The following is a 21540-nucleotide window of genomic DNA, read 5'->3' as shown; positions in this document are numbered from 1 at the left end:
GTTTGCACTTTGTCATGCCGTGCTATTGAGTGTGGACCGACGGGCACAAGGGACAAATAATGCTGTAGTATATTTAAGTATATATGACAATTGCTCACTCGGACAATTTGTTTTGGGGCCCTCAAGAAGGCGGGGGCCCTAAGCTATAGCTTGTGTAGCTTATACGTAAATCCTGCACTGGGCACAATGCCCATTTAAAATGACATCTGCAACACAGTGAAGTGAGGGGGTCTGAACACTTTGTGGGTTCTCTGTATGACTGCTGCTCCGGCCAGGATCTCTTCTGCCATTTTCACCCATGGTCCCTAACAGAAATGTCGTCATTGTGCCTCCTGACTGACCATTCTCAGCTAGCCTGACCTGTAGGTGTGTAACGTGTGTTTGTGTGTGTGCGTTCACCCCGTCTACGGTGGGTTTCTTCGTTCTTGAGGACGCCGTCAGCACACGCGAGGCCAAGCGGAGTTGGACTCGCTTTCTTTCGGGAAGCATTCATTTCCCAGAATTCCGAGCAGCCGTGACGTCAAAAGGCGACGGAAGCAGCGTGCTGCGTTTCACTTGAATTCCTGGAGAGGTAAGTTGGCGGTAGCCGGTTTGGGGTTTCAACGGTTCTTCGCGATCCCGAACGGAGCAATAGAGTTAAAAACGGACGGACCCCGACAGAGTGGATGTGATCTTTCGCTCCCGATTTATAAAGGCGGTCTATGAAGGGGTCTTCTTCTTTGTAGGCTTCGGCGCTTTCATACATTTGGTGGCACATCTGCAGCTGCCCGGCCATTCCAGCTCACCGTCACCCGCGAGCTCACAGCTGTATGCTTCATGTAGGTTGCAAGGTGGCCTGACGAGCACAGACTACACGTGAAAATGACACCCCGGAAGGGCAAGTAAGGTCGCGCGATCAAACGCCAGCCGTGAAGACCACCCGATGACTTGCATCAGCCGAGCAAGTGAAGCCCGTATGCCTGCCTCGAGCCCCTGCGTGCGCATGCGTTAAACTCCGTTTCCTGGTTCTCGGTTAATTTCACCGCATCACTTCAGCCAAATGAAGACCGAGACGTCACGGGGGTCTCCTCCCCGTTTTCTGTTATGCCCCACATGTACGGGCACAGAGGACGCGGTTACCCGCTGGGGACGGGACACGGCTTGATATTTTTGGCGTTCACACCCGTCGGACAGTCGTAGTGACCCTCACGGGTAAGTGGACGGCGCAGATCGGACACCCGAGAGGAAAGCTAATGAATTATTAATTAACAACACGTGACTTTAGAATCCACACAAACACATTTTCTGTACAGATGTGCCCGACATGTCGCCTCTTTGTGGATCCTGAGGGACTTTCCTTTGCTTTGGCCCGCTGCCCTGCAGGTGGTTCCTGTGCTAAATCGATTTCTTCCAAACCTCTTCGAGTTTATCGTATGAACGGCTGATAGGAGGACATGTTCGACAGTCATTGTCCCTCAGACTGGGGACGGTAAGGAAATGCCAACTGCAGACAAACGTCCAGCCGGCCGGCCATTTTCAAACCCACATATGTAAAAGAAGGTCCCGGTCAAGCTGGAGCCCATCTCCGCAAGAACTGTGTGTGTAATGCAGTGCCATAAATACCCAGTAAAGATGGCAGCTGAGCGGCATCAGGACCAGTGGATGAAACTGCCTTTGGATCTGCTGGAGTTTGTGCTGGCAGTGGGCAAAGGGGCCACAGAGAATACCCTTCTGTCATTCTATGTGCCTTTCTAAGGAGGTGCGTGTTTGGTCTGTCCTGGACAGAAGGGGGCAGCACGCCAGTGCTATTCTGTGGCACCTTCACCCACCCCATACCACGTGTGGGCCTGAGCTGAGCGGGCGCCACCCCGAGATGTCATTTTTAATTTTCTAAACCTGACTTTTGTAGCACAGAAACCCTAACATGGAAAAGCAAGAACCAGATTGGGATGGGCGGCTAATCTGTCAGTGGGCACAGCCACCCAAAGGGCAGGCCATTGTTACCAGTCGGTTCTTGTCACTGACAGAAGGCTGCCTGCCCACCCCGGGGTCCTGGAGGGGTGAGGTGCCACTTTTTTTTTTTTTTTTTTTTTTTTTTTTTTTTTTTTTTTTTTTTTTAAACCTGTGTTGCCAGGATGTCCCAGAGTGTGATTAATTACATTTTATGAAATGACAGGACTGTCATCCGTGGCCTTGGTCCTTTTGCCCTCCTTTGTCGCCAGTCTGACTCCTCTTTATTGTGGCCGCTGGCTTTGCTGGTGTCCGTCCTGTTGAGTGGTTGGCGGACGCCCCTTATGTCGTTTTCGCTTTTTCCGGGAGGCTGGGTGTGAATCTCAGTGCAGTTTGCGAATGTCTGGGTGTCCCGCACTTCCCAAAGTGGTGCCAGTTAGGTGAATGCCAGTGCGCCCAATGCTACTGGTATGACTTCTGGCCCCTGTGACCCCAAACTCCATTTACTGGATAACTAGATGAAGAGATGAGCGCAGTCCACTACAAATAAGCGAGGAGGACTCTGCTCGACACTTTGGGGGCATCCTGCGCAGCAGCCCGTGGCCCAGTTGGCTTTGCGACCTGCTCCACTTGTTGGAGTTCATGTGCCCGGGGTGAACCGGATTGCAATATAAAGTTACGAGTGCGCTCTACCAATGCCTTTCTCTGACCAGCTCCCATTTGCTTTTCCAGAATGTCCACGGAGGCCTTGATGCAGAGAGTGAGAGAGCTGGAGGCAGAAGTGGGGAGATTACGGGCCATGATGAGGGGAGTCGAACGAGAGGTGGGAGACCGGAAGAGAGCCAGAGAGGCGGGGCATAAAGAAGAGGACGCCATGGAGAAGAAAACGAAGAAAGGGGAGGAGCTGGGGAACTCGCCACTGTTGAAGACCCCTGAAGAGCCCTCAGAGCATGCGGACCATTGTGAAGGAACGGTGAAGGAGGAAGGCCATCAAGGAGTGTGGGCTGAAGGTTGGCAGAGGGCACCCTTACAGGACACGGAGGAGATGAGAGAAGCCGGCGCCAAGGCGAGTGGCAAATGCAACGACAGCAGTAAGAAGAGCACTAAAAAGGTCCCCCGGGAGTTTGATTTTGAGGCTCACCCTCGACGCCATGTGGCACTGCGACTGGCATACTGGGGCTGGAATTACCAGGGCTTTGCTTGCCAGGAAAACACAGAGAATACCGTGGAGGCAAAACTGTTTGAAGCTCTTGTGAAGACCCGGCTGATCAAGGGGCGCCAGAGCTCCAACTACCACCGCTGCGGGCGGACGGACAAGGGCGTCAGCGCCTTCTCACAGGTGGGAAATGGCCTTGGATGTTAGTGGGGGGTACAGGACGGCTGGCGATGTCAGAGCATTACAAAGAGGGAGAGGCGGGCATCTAAATGGAGACGCTTTACTACACGCGTGCCCACTGGTCTGGTGGCACTGAACTGGCACTTTTGTCACTTTTTTTTTTTTTTTTGTTGGACAGGTGATTTCAATTGACCTGCGCTCCACTCAGTTTTCTGGTGTAGGAGTGATGCCACCCAACAAAGAGAGCAGCACAAGCGCCAAGAGTGTACCAGAGATGCCTTACACCAAGATGTTGAACCGGGTACTTCCTGAAGATATTCGGGTTCTGGGCTGGGCACCGGTGCCAGCAGATTTCAGTGCCCGATTTGACTGTCAGTCGCGGACCTACAGATACTACTTTCCAAGAGGCAACCTGGACATAGAGCTGATGGCAAGAGCTGCTAAACGGTAACACCGATGCTTTTATTTTGTGACAGATTGTCTGAAATGTCTTGTGTGTGGCATGCGTGAGGTGCCATGTTGTCTATGAAGGCCTGCCCAGGGATGTCTGTACCATTCAGAGAGCGCAGGAAGTCTTTCATTCTTTTTTTTCTTTTTCTTTATTATTTATTATTATTATTTTCTTTCTTTCTCACCTTAGTCTATGAGGTGGTTTTGACCCCTTGCTAAGTGGCTTTCTTAGGGTCAGGGTTAGATGGGCACAGCTGTCTGAGAGTGTGCACTCACAATGTCGCGCGTCCCAAGAGTTTTTGTGACCTGTGCGTCTTCTCCCCGAGTCACACCCAAAACACGTTCCCCGATATGAGCGAGTGTGAGGGCTGGCATCCCATCTGTGCCTGGCACTGCTGCGCCAAGTCCTCCCATCCCTAAAACGAGCTCTGATTGGATGTTTCTTTCTTTTGTGTCATTAATGCAGCTTTGAAGGTACGCAGGATTTCAGAAATGTTTGCAAAATGGATGTGGGCAACGGAGTGCTGAAGTTTGAGAGGACAATCCTGTGTGCAGAGATCAGGCCCATTGGGCTGCCCCCTGGTCACGGAGGTGTACCCTATGAACTCTTTGTGTTTGAGGTCACTGGGCTGGCATTCCTCTATCACCAGGTAAAGCTGCTTGCATTTTTTTCTACATCAATGGATACCATGAAGTATACTTTTCTGTTCTCCCCGACTGTTTGCTGGCTCTTCTGTTGTTCTTGTAACACTGCGCCTGAAGTACTTAAATCTTAAAAGAGCGCTGGCTGTGCCCCACCTGGCTGTCCAAAGCTCACACACCTTCAAGTTGTTTGTACCCACGATGCACTGCACAGCCCTTCATTAGAACCCTCTGGACGAGAGCAGGCCACTCAGCCCCTCAAAGCTCGCCAGTCCTGTCCACTTCATTCTTCTAAAATGACATCAAGTCACGTTCTGAAGGCTCCTCAAGTCCTCCTGACCACCACACTATCTGGTCGCTTAGTCCAAGTGTCTGTCGTTCTTTGTGGAAAGAAAAACTTCCTCATGTTTGTGTGACATTTACCCTTCACAAGTTTCCAGCTGTGTCCCCCACTGTGTTCTTGATGAACTCATTTTAAAGTCACTGTCTTGATCCACTGCACTAACTCCTCTTCATCATTTTGCACACTTCACTCAGGTCTCCTCTTCCTCTCTGTAAAAGGCTCAGCTCTTTTCATCTTTCCTCCTACCTCATCCCCTGTAGCCCCCCATAATCAGCCCAGTCGCTCTTCTGTGGACCTTCTCTAGTGCTGCTATGTCTTTATGGAGACCCAAACTGCCCCCAGGACTCCAGATGAGGCCTCACCAGTGTGTTACAAAGCCTGAGCAGACCCTCCTGTGACTTGTACTCCACACGTCAAGGCGCTGTATAACCTGACATTCTGCAAGCCTTCTTAATGGCTTCCTGCACTACGACTCCTGAGTCCTTCACTTAAGGTGGTCTCTTGATTTTTCAGACCCCCATTGTGTATTCATACCTCACATTTTTCCTTCCTATGTGTCACTCTTTACATTTGCTGACATTAAATGTCATCGTCCACTAATCTGCCCAGGCCTGTCTGCTGTCCAAGTCCTTTCCTCTCTTGGTATCGTCTGCACACTTCACCAGCTTGGAGTGTACACTCCTCTGACGTTTTGTGTTGAATGCTCCCCTGCAGGTTCGCTGTATGATGGCCATCTTGCTCCTAATTGGTCAAAAATTAGAAGATGTGGAAATCATTGATCAGCTGCTGGATGTGGACAGTAACCCCAGGAAGCCTCAGTACAGGTAACGACTCGGGTAAATGACGTTAAAGCTGAGCCTACAACACTGGCGCTGTGGGCACTTGCTGAACCCACAAGTAAATGAACAGCGGGTGGGGTGGGGTGGGTGGGGGTGTTAATATATAAAGAAAGACCTTAACAGAGGAATCACACTTGGAAAGCAGAGCGGGCACATTGAAGCTTGTGATCCACTGGCAAGGTGACTTGTGAACACGAGAGCTTCATGCATATTAGTGAAGAATTACACCGAGGTACGCAGCCTTGAGAGATGGCACCTAAGTGACGTGATTTATGTGACAAGATCAGGTGCCGCCCAGGACGCGTCTATTGAAGGGTGAAAGCAGCAAGCGTTGGCTTTGTAGCGACTCCCGGTACGACTTCTGAAGCTCCTACAGTTAAGTCAGCCTCCAGTCTTCACACGGCCTGCCCACTACAGTGGCACTGCCCACTAGTCCTGATCTTTGACTCTGCCCGAGGTCTGTGAGGTGGCCTAACTGTACTTTTAAAATGGCCGCACGACACAAGTGATGACATTTCAAAGCACGGCCTCTAAGACTGTGCTGTGGTCATCACCGCTGACCGCTCGTGGCCCCCAGTCAGATCCATAAAGTTTACCACACCGCCTCCTGTCAACGTGACCATTAAGATGAAGGCTTCTGTTCACCCCGCCGACCCCCCCGGCCTGTGTTACGTGCCAGCCACTTGGCGTCTCTGCCACTCGTGTTGTGAAGAGGAGACGCGGTGGCTCCTCTTGAACGCTGGGTGACACAATGGGACAGTCGTTTTGGTTGTTTCTTCACCTCCTCTTTGTCGTGTGACCTTCACCTCGACCCTTTAAAAGCCGGCATGGTGGCCGTCCTGCTGTGTCTCACTGCCGGGTCTCTCGTCTCCCCCAGACCTCCATATCTTCGATCTGTTTTCGCTTTTGCCTTTTCGTTAATATTGCATTGAATTCTGATTCCGTGTTTGGACTTCCATCGTGACAATGCATCGTCTGACTGCCGGCGAGTGAATATCGTCTCTCTCTCTCTCTCTACACGAACTGTGCCTGACAATAGCGTTCACACAAATGACAAGTGATTGAGCCGTGTGTGTGGTTGGAAATGTTTTAGATGTGGGCAGACTTCTCCAAATCTCTGCATGAAGTCTTCTCTCACGGGATTTCACTTTCAGCGAACAACAGATTTTTTTTTTTCTCGTGGATACGCCTCTTCATTGGGGAGAAACACCCTGCTGGCCCCACGCGTTCGACGATCTGCAGGTCTCCGACGTAAACTTTAAAGCTGAACAATATCTCCATACGTCTGTCCTGTCCCCTTTGTCCACACATTGGATCTCTTTGCGCTGTTCTGTTATTTCACTGAGTCATATTTTCTGTGTGTTTGCGCTCATGTAATCTTTACTATCAGTTTTTTCAGACTTTTGATTTTCCGTACTTTCCTAATCTCTAAGCTGCTCTGCGTGTGTATCGCGCCAACGGTTTTTGAATTCTTTATGACGTTCTACTTTGCCCTGGTTAAATCTCTTGGCTCAAAGTCTATGCCTTCTTTTCTCCCCAATGCTTTGGGGTCTCTTTTCGACGTGCTGCTCTTTCTTCTTCACTTAGTCGTTCGCGTGTCGCCTACAACGTATACAAGTTTTAAGAGCTGGGAGCACAGGAAGTGCTAAAATTCAAAAGTCTCACAAAATGGATAGTAAAGATGGCATTAGCGCAAACAAATGGAAATGATTACTTGGTGAAATAACAGAACAGCGAAAAGAGATCACATAGCGTTTGAGGAGGTCTGGGGGAGAAGAGAGAAAAGGGCAGGACAGCAGCTGTGGAGGCTTTTAAAGGGTCGAAGTGCCACACGAGATGAAGGTCACGCCGCACGGCAGCAGCTAATCGAGCAAAGAGGAGCTAATAAAACCAACTGTATTTGTGTCCCATTGTGTCACCCAGCGTCTAGGAGGGAGCGACCGGGTCTCCTTGGGGTGCGTTCAGCCCCCCTCTTCACAATTTAACTAAGAGACCGGAAAACTGGACATAGATGGGGGGGGGACAACAACAACATGAAGGACAACTCGCACAAGTCTCCTGATATAAGGGTAGCCGAAAAACGGGCCGCGGGAATAAGGGAGTCTGGGAAAGCGGCGAATGAGCGACGTTGAGATGATGAGAAATGGTTGTATGGACTGTAACGCGTGGCTCCGCTTCTCTTGACTGCGTCGAGTCTGTTTTATTGTTTATTGCAGTAACGCTAATCGCTCTGTTTGCCTACCGGACTCCTAACAATCTCTGGTGCACCTCCTGCCACAACATCTACCACATGCGGGAAAGCTCTCTGTGATCACACTGAGCTGATCTGCTCCTTCACAGAGTGGTGGCACACAGAAACACGAGCAAGGTGGCCTTCTCTGTCCCGGAGTAGTGGCCTGTGCCCGAGAAAGAGAGACAACAGGACTTGTATTAGTGACGTAGCCACGTGTGCCCCCTCCACACGGCGTCAACGGTGAAACACTCCGTACCAGGAGAGGATGGCATCTTTGGAAATGAAAAGTATGAAGAGAAACAACGGGCCTTTAGATGAGTGAAAATGACGAGGGTGACATTTGATCAGATCAGAGTTCACTTCCATGTTTTAATTGTTCTTTGTTGTGAGGTTTGTTTTTATTTTACTAATTTTTTCTTTCTTTCTTTCTCAGCATGGCGGTGGACTTCCCCCTGGTCCTTTACCGCTGCTCATTTCCAGGGCTCTCTTGGCAGGACGAGGACCCTGAGCTCTCCCAGTCTGTCCTCTCCAGATTCCAGCAGCAGTGGGTAGAGCTGGCTGTCAAGGCTGAGATCGTTCGAGACGTCATCCGCGGGTTACCATCTGCAGGTACGCTGTCATATCCAACTCCAGAGAGATTAAAGGAGAAAAGGAGCTTGTGTGGGATAAGACGGAGGCAGGAGAGGAGGGTCTGAGTAACCCGATTAGCCTCGTTGAATGTGAGCGTGTCGAGTGCACGTTTGGTGTGGAGGATGACGAGTGACGTTTCTAATCTGTGTCTGAAGTTACATTTGTGCTGCTGAACCCAAAGGACAGTCTCGTGTGTGTTTGGTGCTCGGTACACACACACGCGCACACACACACACACATGTGAATGACACTCTGGACAGGTGACACCAAAGCACTGTGCATTTCCTAGTCTGTCACCCGTTCAACCAGAAGGTCATCTCAAGTCACAGTCCACGGTTGGACTCGGTGTGTCATCCCACTGTCTATACAGCATTGGGGACACCAAGGCTTGCGTATGCTGCGAGATTTGAGCTGGTGACTCCGCTAATCGTCTGTAAGGGGCTGGCTGCACATTCCTTATTGGTATTAAATATACCGTGCCGTATTCTACCACCGTGACCTACGGTAAGATCACCACCTCCTTTGACCGTCATAAATGGCATCTCAGGGAGCAGATGGCATCAGAAAGTTCTACTCCAATACCTTCTTGGAGGTGGGCCATCAGCTGACTTGGGTGAACCCGGAGAACGATGGCGGGATGTGGTGCTGCGCCGTAGAGCCAAGCCACATGGCCCATGTTGATTAATGTCCCGGACTCGGATATTGGGACACCTCTTGTCAGGGAGCCAAGCTGCAGATCTCACCAACTCTGGAAAAACCCAACAGGTCACATCGTATGAGTTTTTGAGAAAGTGATGTCGCCCCTTTAACTAACAATCTGCAGACTTCATTTTCCTGAGGTAAGCAACACCTGCCGTTTAAATCACATGGTCGCAGCTTTTCAATCACGTGATTGTAATCGGATGTTCTCATTGGTAGGCAGCAGTCTTTCCTCATTGGTCAGTGGAGTTGCTGGGTTTTTGTCTTGCAGCACATACAACTACAATGAAGACCTGTTTGGCCATCGCCGCTACCTTAGAACAGCAGGAAGGACCGAGTAACTCCAAAAACTAAAAAGAAAAATGTCCGTTACGAGGTTTTCTACTGGACGTGAGAGTTGGCTTGTGTGCTTCAATTACCAAAAACTAAAACTGTCTTTAATTAAAGAGGGGCACAGCAATCGGGAGTGCCATGAGGACAGCCGTCCATGTGGAGACTGGCAGGTAGGCACATGTGCTTGACATCAGTGCTGCTGGTCTCGGGGAGGGCTGGGCCCGTCCTCATAGGGTATAATTAAATAAATCAATCTCTCCATTATAAAATCTTAGAAGGAGACGAGATGTGATTGTCGCAGAGACACTTTCATGTCCTGCAAGATGAGTCTTTGTGCCAAGCGATGTGACTACGGCCAGGGCCAGAAAAAGTCCTGCGTGGTTATGTATGGCACATTTCATGTAGAGAAAAAGAAATGAAATTCACTCGCGGGCAGTTAGACGACGTGTTGTGAGTCAGAATTCAATGCGATATTCATGAAAAGAGCCTGAATATACGGACAGAGGTGACCAGAGAGATGAAGATCACACGGCACGGCAGCTGAGCGAGCAAAGAGGGGGTCAAAAAAAAAAAACTGGACGCGTTTCCCATTGCGTTTGAGAGGGGGGGGTCTCCTTGGGGTGCATTCAGCCCCCCTCTTCACAACGGCAGAGACGCAAAGAGGCTGGCACGTAGTGCAGGCGGGGTGGACGGGTGAAGTGAGTTGAGTTGGTAAATAGATGACAGAAGTAAAAGAATACAAAGAGATACAAGCGCAGGCCGAGCGAGTCAGGAGTGCTCATGAAGGGGGGGCGCAGGTGTCTGTATGGTTGGGGGGGCTGTGACGATTGCCAGGGAGGGGGGAGTGACGGGAATTCCATGGACAGACAAGTGTGATGATGGAGTAAATGCTGCTGTGTTGCTGGAATGGGCACTTAGGGCGACGCGGTGTGTGGCACTGGAGGGAGGACTCTGAACTCTGGACGTCTGCGGTTTTATTGGATTGCTTTTAATAAGTGAAGAGGAGTTTATTTATTTATATGAACTGCACTTGTGTGTCACTTTGGGTTTAATAAACGGCGTCTCCCACCCCACCTGCTCTGCTCCATCTAATCTACATCCCTGCCAGACGGTCCTGTGAGTGTCACTACAACGCGGATGGCACACTTTTAAATGATTTTTTTCCCACCTCTCGCCCGTTCTTAGTGTCTTCTCACTTCAGTCCTCCACCTCCGATGGCTCAGCGTGGCTCTTGTTCGTCAAGTGGATTTTCCTTTACTTCAGTTCACTTTACGGCCGACTGCAGTTCAGTGTTCTTTACGACTGGGTGGCTGCCCTTGGCACGAGCGCAGGGTCTTTCATCGTCTGCAGTGCACCTCCATCCCCCACAGCTACCACGTTGTACTCTTTTTGGAGCAACAGAGGCAGCAGCACATTAACATGTTGCCGTGGTGTAGACAGCAGTGACTAAGTGGTGGTTCTTTACCCTTGGCACAGAGCGTGGCACAATGGGAATGTTGCACTGGAATAAGGCAGAGGGGCCGTGGAACACGTCTTTCAGTCCCATTAGATGAAATTGTCCACTAAATACGTAAAAGCAGCTGTTGGCCCTCTTGCCTATTTGGTGAGGTCACTAGATGAGCATTGCAAGTGACAGTGATGTGTGGGTGCCATCAGACCAAGTACAAGAGAATCTACCACACGATGGAATATTATTTGGGTGTGTAAAAATAAAAGGAGAGAGCGCGAGACAGCAAAGCTACGCAGCGGCGAGGCCCCCAGGGCCTGCTCCCCCCCACCAATGTAACCCGGGGTAGTGGGGGGCACTGCTGATGACATGTCCTCTCCTCAGAAGGGCGTCCCAACCAGGCAAGGACCCCCCAGCTGTCTGTCACAATGTGTTAGGAGAAAGAGATGAGCTATTTATAAAATACTCGAGTGACAAAGCAGAAAATCCAAATAAACCGAAACCCCCTGCGTGTGTCGTCTGAGGCGTCGGTGGGCTCTTTGAATCCTGCAATGACTTACAAAACGAGGTCTTCCTCGAAGGCTAAACCAGCGGATTGTTTCCACACTGGAATCCTCCTGACATTTTACTCTCTTCACGTCTCTCCGCTACTAGCTGTGGAGTCGGCCTTCTGCCCATTTGGGGAGTGGGTGGGAGTTCTGGGCATTGTGACGGTCCCTCTGGCACTTGACATCTCTGAGTGATATGCCATAGCCGTTAGTGTCACTGGAAAGGGGGGTGTGGCGCTCCCAATACCTGCAAAAGGATGAAGGTGCAAGTCTTTAGAGTCCTGGTGCTCCCTATTTGTCATACATGGACACTATCCAGTGACCGAGACGAAGACTGGACTCCTTTGGTACTGCGTCTCTCCGGAAAATCCTTGGGCACCGTTGGTTTGACTTTGTGTTGCTCACGGAGTCCTGAATGAGGCACATGACCTGCATTGTGAGGGAGCGTCAGTTACGGCACTACGGCCATGTGGCGCGTCACCCCGAGGGTGATCCGGCTCGTAAGATCCTCACTGTTGGGGACCCGAGTGGCTGGACCAGGCCAAGGGGTCGCCCATGTAACACCTGGCTGCGGCAGATAGAGGGTCATTTCCAGAGGGTAGGACTGGACCACATGTCTGTCTGGGGGGTTGCCAACTGGGATCCCGAGCTGTTTCGACATATAGTGGGTGCGGCAACGCGCTGTACCAGTGCATGGTCCCCAACTTGACTTGACTTGCCGTTAGTGTGCAAACATTAAACACAACAGGAAATAATAATAACGGCAGCTCTGGTGACGTTGAAATGCCACCTTGATAAAGAGTCTCTGCAGCTGGGCACATTGGAGTTACACACAGTCTGCACTTAACAAGCACTAGCTAAACTAACAAGGCGCTATATTGACTTGGGGGACAGGACAGTCCGCTGGGTTAGCTTCACGACACTGATGCCCTGCACTCCACGTGACTGGCACCGTTGACAAGTTCAGCAGCACAGACCACCGCAAGGATGGCTTGGTCCTTTCATTTGAGAGCCTCCATGTAGGGAAGAGGGCAGTTATCTGGGCAGGAATACTTTGGACAAAGTTAAACATTGAAATAAATAAATGTATCGTGAAACGTGACGGTAGTTAAGAAGAAAGCAATATGTACATTTAAATGTGTCACAAAGTGGGTTTATTTTTTGTGTATTGATTTCTTCATTGATTTTATTTCAGTGACATCACACTACACACTGTGAATGTAATATGCCAAGAACACTGAGCTGCCATTCTCACCCATCCAAGTTAAGGGGTGTGGGGGGCGCGGTCTAGTGAGTGCCAGCTTTTTAGTGCTGAACTAAAACAGAGAGAAGAGCAAGTCAGAGAATGTGTGTCAGCCGTCGAGGGCGGTTTGCTACGTCTGTCTCCCGCAGGCTCGTGGTAAACTCTTTACTGTTAAGGGTCGCATTAGCACTTGTTGTAACCCCACGTGTGTCTTTTAGTCCTAAGCACTTCATGCTTCACAGACACTGCAGTGCGAGCAAAAAATACAACAAGGAGATCTCTAGATATATACGTATACACCACGAGGGGCGTTCAAACAGAAACAGGAATTTAGGAGCTACGGTTTTGATTTTTTTATTGAATACGGTGAAACGACTTACATACTACTGTACTGTGTAGTCTCCTGCCACTGTAATCCACTTGTTCCAGTGCTCCGAGTGCTTCTAAATCAAAGTGGACTGAAGACATGATAGTCGCTCTCTGAATGACTTGCACCCATCATACACTCGAGGCTGACAGGGAGAGACACTCATCGCCAAACTGATTCTGAAGTCTCAAATAAATCTGAGATGGAACGACTCCTTCATTTGTCAAAAATGTAATAATAATCCGCTGCGTAACATTACTGTGTACCTCCTGCTCCGACATGTTGATTAGAACTGACAGGAAGGGGGAAGGAGCAGCCAGCACTACGAACGACCAGTTCAGAGGGGCATCGGTTTGACCAATGAGTCGTATCTGCCTGGCACTCTTTTTAGAGGAACCGAGCCTGAAATACCTGCTTATAATCGAACGCCCCTCGTGTTCGTGTGTGTGTGTGTGTGTGTGTGTGTGTGTATATACATATGTATATATAAAGTTTGTGTGTGTACTAGGGGGCTTACCCCCTGCTCGCTTTGCTCGCCAACCCCCCAGCCTGCACTACGCACCAGCCACTTGGCGTCTGTGCCGCTCGTGTTGTGAAGAGCGGGGCTGAACACCCCAAGGAGACGCGGTCGCTCCTCCGAAACCCCTTCTTAAACGGTGGGTGACACAATTTTTTATTTTTTAAACCTCCTCTATGCTTGATCAGCTGTTGCTGTGCTGTGTCATGTGATCTGCATCTCGCTTCAGACGTTTAAAAGCCTGTACAGCAGCTGTCCTACTCTTTGTCTTTTATTTCTGGCCCCAGGCTGGCGTGGTCAAATCTCTGGGCACCAAGTGTCCTGTCATGGGATGTGAGTTCGTGATATTTTTTAGTTTATATTTTAAAAACGGAATAAGAATCTGAAAATCTAACAACATCACATTAAAGTTCAATGAATTCTGAAAAGAACGTTACCAAACATGTATATGTAGGTTTTAAAATAAGCCTGATTTAAAACGTGACATAAAAAGGTCACATAAAATCGTTGCACTTTTAGGCTTAGGATTTTATATATATATAGAGCAAAATACCCACGCTTCGCAGCGGAGAAGTAGTGTGTTAAAGAGGTTATGAAAAAGAAAAGGAAACATTTTAAAAATAACGTAACATGATTGTCAATGTAATTGTGTTGTCATTGTTATGAGTGTTGCTGTCATTTATATAATATATATATATATATAATATACACACACACACACATATATATATACATATATATACATATCTACATATACACATATACACACACAGTGGTGTGAAAAACTATTTGCCCCCTTCCTGATTTCTTATTCTTTTGCATGTTTGTCACACAAAATGTTTCTGATCATCAAACACATTTAACCATTAGTCAAATATAACACAAGTAAACACAAAATGCAGTTTTTAAATGATGGTTTTTATTATTTAGGGAGAAAAAAAATCCAAACCTACATGGCCCTGTGTGAAAAAGTAATTGCCCCCTTGTTAAAAAATAACCTAACTGTGGTGTATCACACCTGAGTTCAATTTCCGTAGCCACCCCCAGGCCTGATTACTGCCACACCTGTTTCAATCAAGAAATCACTTAAATAGGAGCTGCCTGACACAGAGAAGTAGACCAAAAGCACCTCAAAATCTAGACATCATGCCAAGATCCAAAGACATTCAGGAACAAATGAGAACAGAAGTAATTGAGATCTATCAGTCTGGTAAAGGTTATAAAGCCATTTCTAAAGCTTTGGGACTCCAGCGAACCACAGTGAGAGCCATTATCCACAAATGGCAAAAACATAGAACAGTGGTGAACCTTCCCAGGAGTGGCCGGCCGACCAAAATTACCCCAAGAGCGCAGAGACGACTCATCCGAGAGGTCACAAAAGACCCCAGGACAACGTCTAAAGAACTGCAGGCCTCACTTGCCTCAATTAAGGTCAGTGTTCACGACTCCACCATAAGAAAGAGACTGGGCAAAAACGGCCTGCATGGCAGATTTCCAAGACGCAAACCACTGTTAAGCAAAAAGAACATTAGGGCTCGTCTCAATTTTGCTAAGAAACATCTCAATGATTGCCAAGACTTTTGGGAAAATACCTTGTGGACTGATGAGACAAAAGTTGAACTTTTTGGAAGGCAAATGTCCCGTTACATCTGGCGTAAAAGGAACACAGCATTTCAGAAAAAGAACATCATACCAACAGTAAAATATGGTGGTGGTAGTGTGATGGTCTGGGGTTGTTTTGCTGCTTCAGGACCTGGAAGGCTTGCTGTGATAGATGGAACCATGAATTCTACTGTCTACCAAAAAATCCTGAAGGAGAATGTCCGGCCATCTGTTCGTCAACTCAAGCTGAAGCGATCTTGGGTGCTGCAACAGGACAATGACCCAAAACACACCAGCAAATCCACCTCTGAATGGCTGAAGAAAAACAAAATGAAGACTTTGGAGTGGCCTAGTCAAAGTCCTGACCTGAATCCAATTGAGATGCTATGGCATGACCTTAAAAAGGCGGTTCATGCTAGAAAACCCTCAAATAAAGCTGAATTACAACAATTTTGCAAAGATGAGTGGGCCAAAATTCCTCCAGAGCGCTGTAAAAGACTCATTGCAAGTTATCGCAAACACTTGATTGCAGTTATTGCTGCTAAGGGTGGCCCAACCAGTTATTAGGTTCAGGGGGCAATTACTTTTTCACACAGGGCCATGTAGGTTTGGATTTTTTTTTCTTCCTAAATAATAAAAACCACCATTTACAAACTGCATTTTGTGTTTACTTGTGTTATATTTGACTAATGGTTAAATGTGTTTGATGATCAGAAACATTTTGTGTGACAAACATGCAAAATAATAAGAAATCAGGAAGGGGGCAAATAGTTTTTCACACCACTGTATGTGTATAATATATATATATATACACATACATATATATATATATATATATATATCTATATATGTAGATATGTAAATATATTATATATATCAAAATACCCGCGCTTCGCAGTGGTGAAGTACTGCTTTAAAATTTTTATTAAGAAGAAAAGTAAACCTTTTTAAACTGAGGGAAAATGAATCAATAATTATTTGTTAAGGATCTGTTTGTATACCACGTCAGTTTGCCCCTCCGGTTGTAATATGACCAAGCTGTGTGCTGACCTTACTCTTGAGCATGCAACGTACAGTTGGCCATGTGAAAAGCAGTCATGCCTCAAATCAATGCCAACGTTTTGTAGGGTCTGTCCCTGAGACTTATTGTCATTGCGAAGCAGAGCCTTAGTGGAAATTAGAGGCGTTTGAATTGAAATGGGAGATCAGAGGGTATAACGGGGATGCGAGGAATAAAAACTCACTCTCCTGAGCCACCGCCAGTAAAAATAGTTACCTCAATGAGGTTCTTTTGCAGAGACGTGACCTGAAGTCTCGTGCCGTCACAAAGTTTCAGTGGCTGTACGCAAATCCACAATCAGTTTCATATTGTTTTCGTACCTTATCAATTGTGTAATGTGTTTTTTGAACAGGTTTGATTCATCGAAGTGATCACTCCTTCTGCGTTCAGTCACTTCACGTGAGCCGCTCTCTTGTGTGATGTTGCGATGTCCACGGGTTTATTTAATGTTAGCTAAGACCCGGCAGTTAAAAGCTTCTCGCTACAGCAATTTTAACTCTGTTACAAAGTGATCCAAACTGTCATTTATACCTCGTGTCTTCTCATTAAACTTGTATCTCGCGAATATGGCATTGCAAACGGCAGCGGGTCAGTTCACATGCTTACGTGGGAGGCGTGATGACACGATATATTTTGATATATATCAAAATACCCGCGCTTCGCAGCGGCGAAGTACTGCTTTAAAATTTTTATTAAGAAGAAAAGTAAACCTTTTTAAATTGAGGGAAAATTAATCAATAATTATTAAGGATCTCTTTGTATACCACGTTGTCAGTTCGCCCCTCCGGTTGTAATATGACCAAGCTGTGTGCTGAGCTTACTGTTGAGCATGAAATCTAACATGGTTTGTGCCCTTCAGAATGAAAACAGTTTGCATTTACCTTTTTAATAAAAGGCGAGCTTTTAAGCCTGAGAAATCACCCTGTAAATGCACACGTTTAATTGCACATGTGTTAATATGTATGCTTACACAGTATTAAAAGACACTCAACAATTAACGTCATAATCCTTAATTCCCGCATTTGACTCATGCTGTAAATCTCTTCCTTGTTTTCAGTTCACATGATTACGTAGGAGGCGTGATGACGCGATAACGTGACTCCGCCTCCTCCATTACAGTATATGGAAAAAAAACCAGGTTCCAGTTATGACCATTACGCGTAGAATTTCGAAATGAAACCTGCCTAACTTTTGTAAGTAAGCTGTAAGGAATGAGCCTGCCAAATTTCAGCCTTCTACCTACACGGGAAGTTGGAGAATTAGTGATGAGTCAGTCAGTCAGTCAGTGAGGGCTTTGCCTTTTATTAGTACAGATATATATGTATATTTTATTACAATCCAATAACATTCCATACATCCTTGTCAAGTTTACCAAAACTAGTGGTTTCTCACGACTCAAAGAGCTCAGCAATTGCAGGTTAAGGGCCTTCCTCGCTCAAGGGCCCAACAGAGCAGAGTCCCTGTTGGCATTTATGGGATTCAAACCAGCGGCCTTCCGATTGCCAGTGCAGACCCCCAGCCGACGAGCCACCACTGATGAGAAAGAGAGCCAGGCCAGCAGAGTAGCACTTTAATAATAGTAAAAATATGTAAATAAATCGTAAAAGAGGGGAGCCCATTGCGGCACTTCCTGTGTGATTTTGGGCTATACAAAAATAAACTGTATTGTATTGGGAGTGAATCCACTTCCTCAATTTAAAGGCTTATTCTAAAATGTCATTGTTCAGATCCTGCCAGGTTTTTATAAAGTTCTGCACAGATCCTCTACGTGTGAATTTGATTTTTTCCAGTGTAAATGGTATATTAACAGAGGAGAGTTTGGATTCTTCCCGTTGAGTAAAAGAAGTCTGCGCGCCAGGAGTGCAGTGAAGGCCATTCCAGTTTGTTTGTCCTTCTCCACTTTAAGCCCCCCTGTGAGCCCACCACACACAACTCTCAGTGGATTAGGAGGGATTGGGACACCAAGCCTGGCATTTCAAGATTTTGGTCCAGAATGATGACAATGTGGTGCCCGCGGCCCAGAACATGTGGACCAATGAGGCTGGAGCTCGATTGCAACGTTTACAGGTTGGCTGTTGCCCCGGAAACATTTTAGACGATTTCAAGTGAGACTGATGTGCTTGACATCTAATTTTAAGTTGAATAATTCTATGCTTTGCGGATATGGAGCTCGAGTGAATTCCCTGCATGGCTGGCTGCCTTCGTCTCCTTTTCTGCGATGTTGAGTGAGACGATTCGTTTCCCACTGTACTCTGGGATCTTTGAAAGGGAGGGACTGTAAAATAGTTTTATAAATTACGGAAATGCTGTCCGAGTCCTTCAGACTGAGCAATATTAGAGGTAGGTGGGTGGTGAGGGAAACTGGGCAGGTTCTGTTTAACAAAGCTTCGAATTTGAAGGTAGTGAAGGAAATGTGTTTCTGGAAAGTGAAATGTAGAGTGTAATTGTTGGTAGGATGCAAAGACGTCGTCTATGTACAGATCTCTAAGTGATTTAATCCCAAATGTTTTCCAGACATTAAAAACTGCATACGTTTTGAGAGGGTGGTTATCATGTAGAGGTGCCACAGATCTTAAGATACTTTGTACATTGGCTCCATATTCTGAGTGAGTGACACACAGTTGGGTTGTTAGTATATCGGCGATGACTTGCATTTATTGGGGCACAAAGCAAGGAATATAAAGAGGTGCTGCCGAATTTTGTTTTGCATCTGTTTGTCTATTTGTGTCCAGGTTTTTATCGCTTGTATATTTGCCACCCAGTAATAAAAGTGATAGTTAGGGAGAGCCATGCCACCTTCAGCCTTAGGCCTTTGTAGGGTCGCCCTTTAGATATGTGCAGGTTTTGAATTCCAAATAAATGAGGTTATGTTATATTTTATATACCAATGTATTGAAATGAAATCATATGATGACAACATTTTAATCATATTGGGAGACCGTGCTCCTAGAACAGTTTTACTACACAGTAAAATTCTAAAATAACTCTCGGAAAGACTGATTGCCTCCCCTAATGTCATTTTATTCAAAAGCTATGCTTTTAATAAGATTTTGTAAATGTAGTTTTGCAGACGTACACAGATAAAAATTAGACTAACAATGTTTTGACATTCACTAACAGGAGACCTAAAGACTCGCAGGATGGACTTTCTGACTTGAAGATGGGACTCCTGACCAATGAATGACCGGGACAGGCGCGTCTTCAAGTCAAAAAGTCAATCCGGTCCGCACTTGACTGACTTGTTAAAGTTCTCATCTTTAGCCTTTGTCTGTTGTAAACTAAACTAATTTCTTAGTAACCTGCAGTATGATAGAATTATGGGTAAAGTGACGATGCTGACTTGAATGGGGGGGCAGGCAGTGAGCCGACATCTTAAACGCAGTCCAGCGCGAGATGCGTCCAGGCTGTGCTGCTGATGGACCGACTTCACGTCCAGTCCATATTTGGGTCATTCTTCACATGATTTGATTTGCTAATGTTTTACTGAACTGCATGGTTTTCTTGTTAGTCTCCGTTTTTATTTTATAAACCATCTGGCTGTGCTCTGTTCTAGCAGGTGCCTCTTTCACGCATTGCCCTCTTGTTGAGGGAAGCAGAGCTCGTCACTACTGTCCCCTGCTGCAGAGGCCCCTCTGTGAAAGTCTAGAATCCCGAATCGATCACTTTGTAAGAAGAGGGAGGCTTGAAAAAGAGGAAGAGTCGGGGGATTTGTTTCCACAGTACAGACAGAGCAGAAACAAGAACCCGAAAAAGTGAAGAGAAGGGGATGTGTTTGGGACGGCTTTCTAAGTGAGGGGCCACCTTGTCAGGATCAGAGCGTCTGGGATGGCGTCGGGCCCGGTGACATCGGAGGAAACCTTTTTTCCAGTCATTTTGTATTCATCTATCACCAGCCTTGCAGAATGTGATGCACCAATGGTGACCTTTTATTTCTTTTATTTTCATATTTTCATTGTCTATGAGAAAATGAAACTATAGAGCCTTTGTCCACTATGAAGCGTGGCTCGGACACGATGTCTTGAGTTCTGTCTTCCAAAGCCTGCTAATCATCACCTGTACAGACTGCAGAAGATGGTTTTATTTTGGAGATGGCATAGCTTTTTATTTTTATTTTTTAAGTATTTTCTTATGCAGAGTTAAAGACTAATTATCGGAAGCTGAAGACTGTTCCTGTAACCATGCGAGTTGTACAACTTTAAACTGTGCTTTCCATTTTATATCAGAGCCCAATGCTGCCCTGGAGCTGGCAGTACCGGGACAATCTGCACAGACCCTGCTACTCTCTCTTAAATCCCTTGACATACAAGATTTGATTCTTATAAAGAGCAAAAAGTGAATAAAAATATCAGTTGTGTACACAGTACATGCAGTTGTTTCCATCCTGAGACGAGCATTTCACGAGTGCACCTGAAGTATCCAGTCACACGTTTTAAGCACACACAAGCACAAATGATTGCAATTTATAGAGCAGTTTACCATTACAAGTTGAGTGTCTTCAGCCAGAGCCCCTGATCACCCAGCCACGCTATAGTCACACAAACTCCAAGAGCAGCGGAGACATGTTGAAACGTCACAGTGCTCAGCCACACGTCTGTACTAACACTGCGCAGGCCCAGAAAGGGCCGGCCGAGTGCCAGTAAGGCCACACTAGGAGTCTGAGCTATGGCACGACATGACCGGGTACACACACCACCCTGACTACATCCCGTCCAGGCAGAATCAGCAGCGTTTTGTATTTATTCAAGGTGTATCAAATACGGATGTTCAATCCTGCCCTGAGATGAATTAAACGGCCTTTTGAATATTACACTTCAGATCCTGTCCTCGAATTCCACCTGCTGCTAAGAACCAACGGCATTAGTGAGCAGAGCCGACCTGTGCAATACACGAGTCAGTGACCAAGAGCACACATCTAATAAACCGGCCACTGGATGTTTATTCGTGTTACTTGGCTTCCTTGAACTCTTTATGCACTAAGGGGTTTTCAGCATTACTGCGCCTAAATTATAAACCCAATGGCTGCTACTCATTTATTATAATAAAGCAGCAGCAACAACAAATGGCTGGAGAGTAGCGAGGACAACTTTATAGAGTTAGAAAGCGTGGCTTACACCAGTATCGCCTAAATAAACCAATGTGCTGCTTTAGGGAGTTCTCTCCGGAAAACTGGACTTTACAGGACATGAGCAAAACATTTCAGGGGACCCTGGAGTCAAGTTTCTGGTGTGCCCCAATCTGCCAGCCATCACTGTGCCAAGTTTAGATGGCACTGCAGAGTTCTACTGTTTGCCACCAATTTGGAAACATTTAGTCTTAGGTATC

At 46.9% G+C, this 21540-nt stretch overlaps 1 protein-coding gene across 2 annotated transcripts; it reads left to right on the top strand.

The window, feature by feature from the left end:
• The first annotated feature begins 489 nt into the window (after positions 1-489).
• On the top strand, positions 490-21127 carry pus3 (pseudouridylate synthase 3). Of its 2 annotated transcripts, none has more exons than XM_051919060.1 (7): positions 490-571; positions 2662-3268; positions 3444-3712; positions 4182-4365; positions 5415-5524; positions 8206-8381; positions 19772-21127. In XM_051919060.1, exons 2-7 carry the CDS (start codon positions 2663-2665, stop codon positions 19972-19974), a joined length of 1548 nt encoding a protein of 515 aa, XP_051775020.1. In that variant the 5' UTR covers positions 490-571; position 2662; the 3' UTR covers positions 19975-21127. The 2 variants fall into 2 exon arrangements, with proteins under 2 accessions (XP_051775020.1, XP_051775021.1); XM_051919061.1 differs by having other exon boundaries at positions 492-571; positions 19775-21124.
• The last annotated feature ends 413 nt before the right edge of the window (positions 21128-21540 follow it).

Source organism: Erpetoichthys calabaricus, chromosome 14 (genome assembly GCF_900747795.2).
Source record: "Erpetoichthys calabaricus chromosome 14, fErpCal1.3, whole genome shotgun sequence".
NCBI lineage: Eukaryota > Metazoa > Chordata > Cladistia > Polypteriformes > Polypteridae > Erpetoichthys > Erpetoichthys calabaricus.
Note: the sequence above shows the minus strand (reverse complement) of the source record. Positions and strands in the feature narration are given on the sequence as shown.

Coding starts and splice junctions, on each gene's coding strand:
- pus3 (XM_051919060.1), top strand. CDS start 2,663: ATGTCCACGGAGGCCTTGATGCAGAGAGTGAGAGAGCTGGAGGCAGAA. Junction 4,366..5,414: donor TGGCATTCCTCTATCACCAG/GTAAAGCTGCTT, acceptor GCTCCCCTGCAG/GTTCGCTGTATGATGGCCAT. Junction 8,382..19,771: donor CCGCGGGTTACCATCTGCAG/GTACGCTGTCAT, acceptor GCTCTGTTCTAG/CAGGTGCCTCTTTCACGCAT.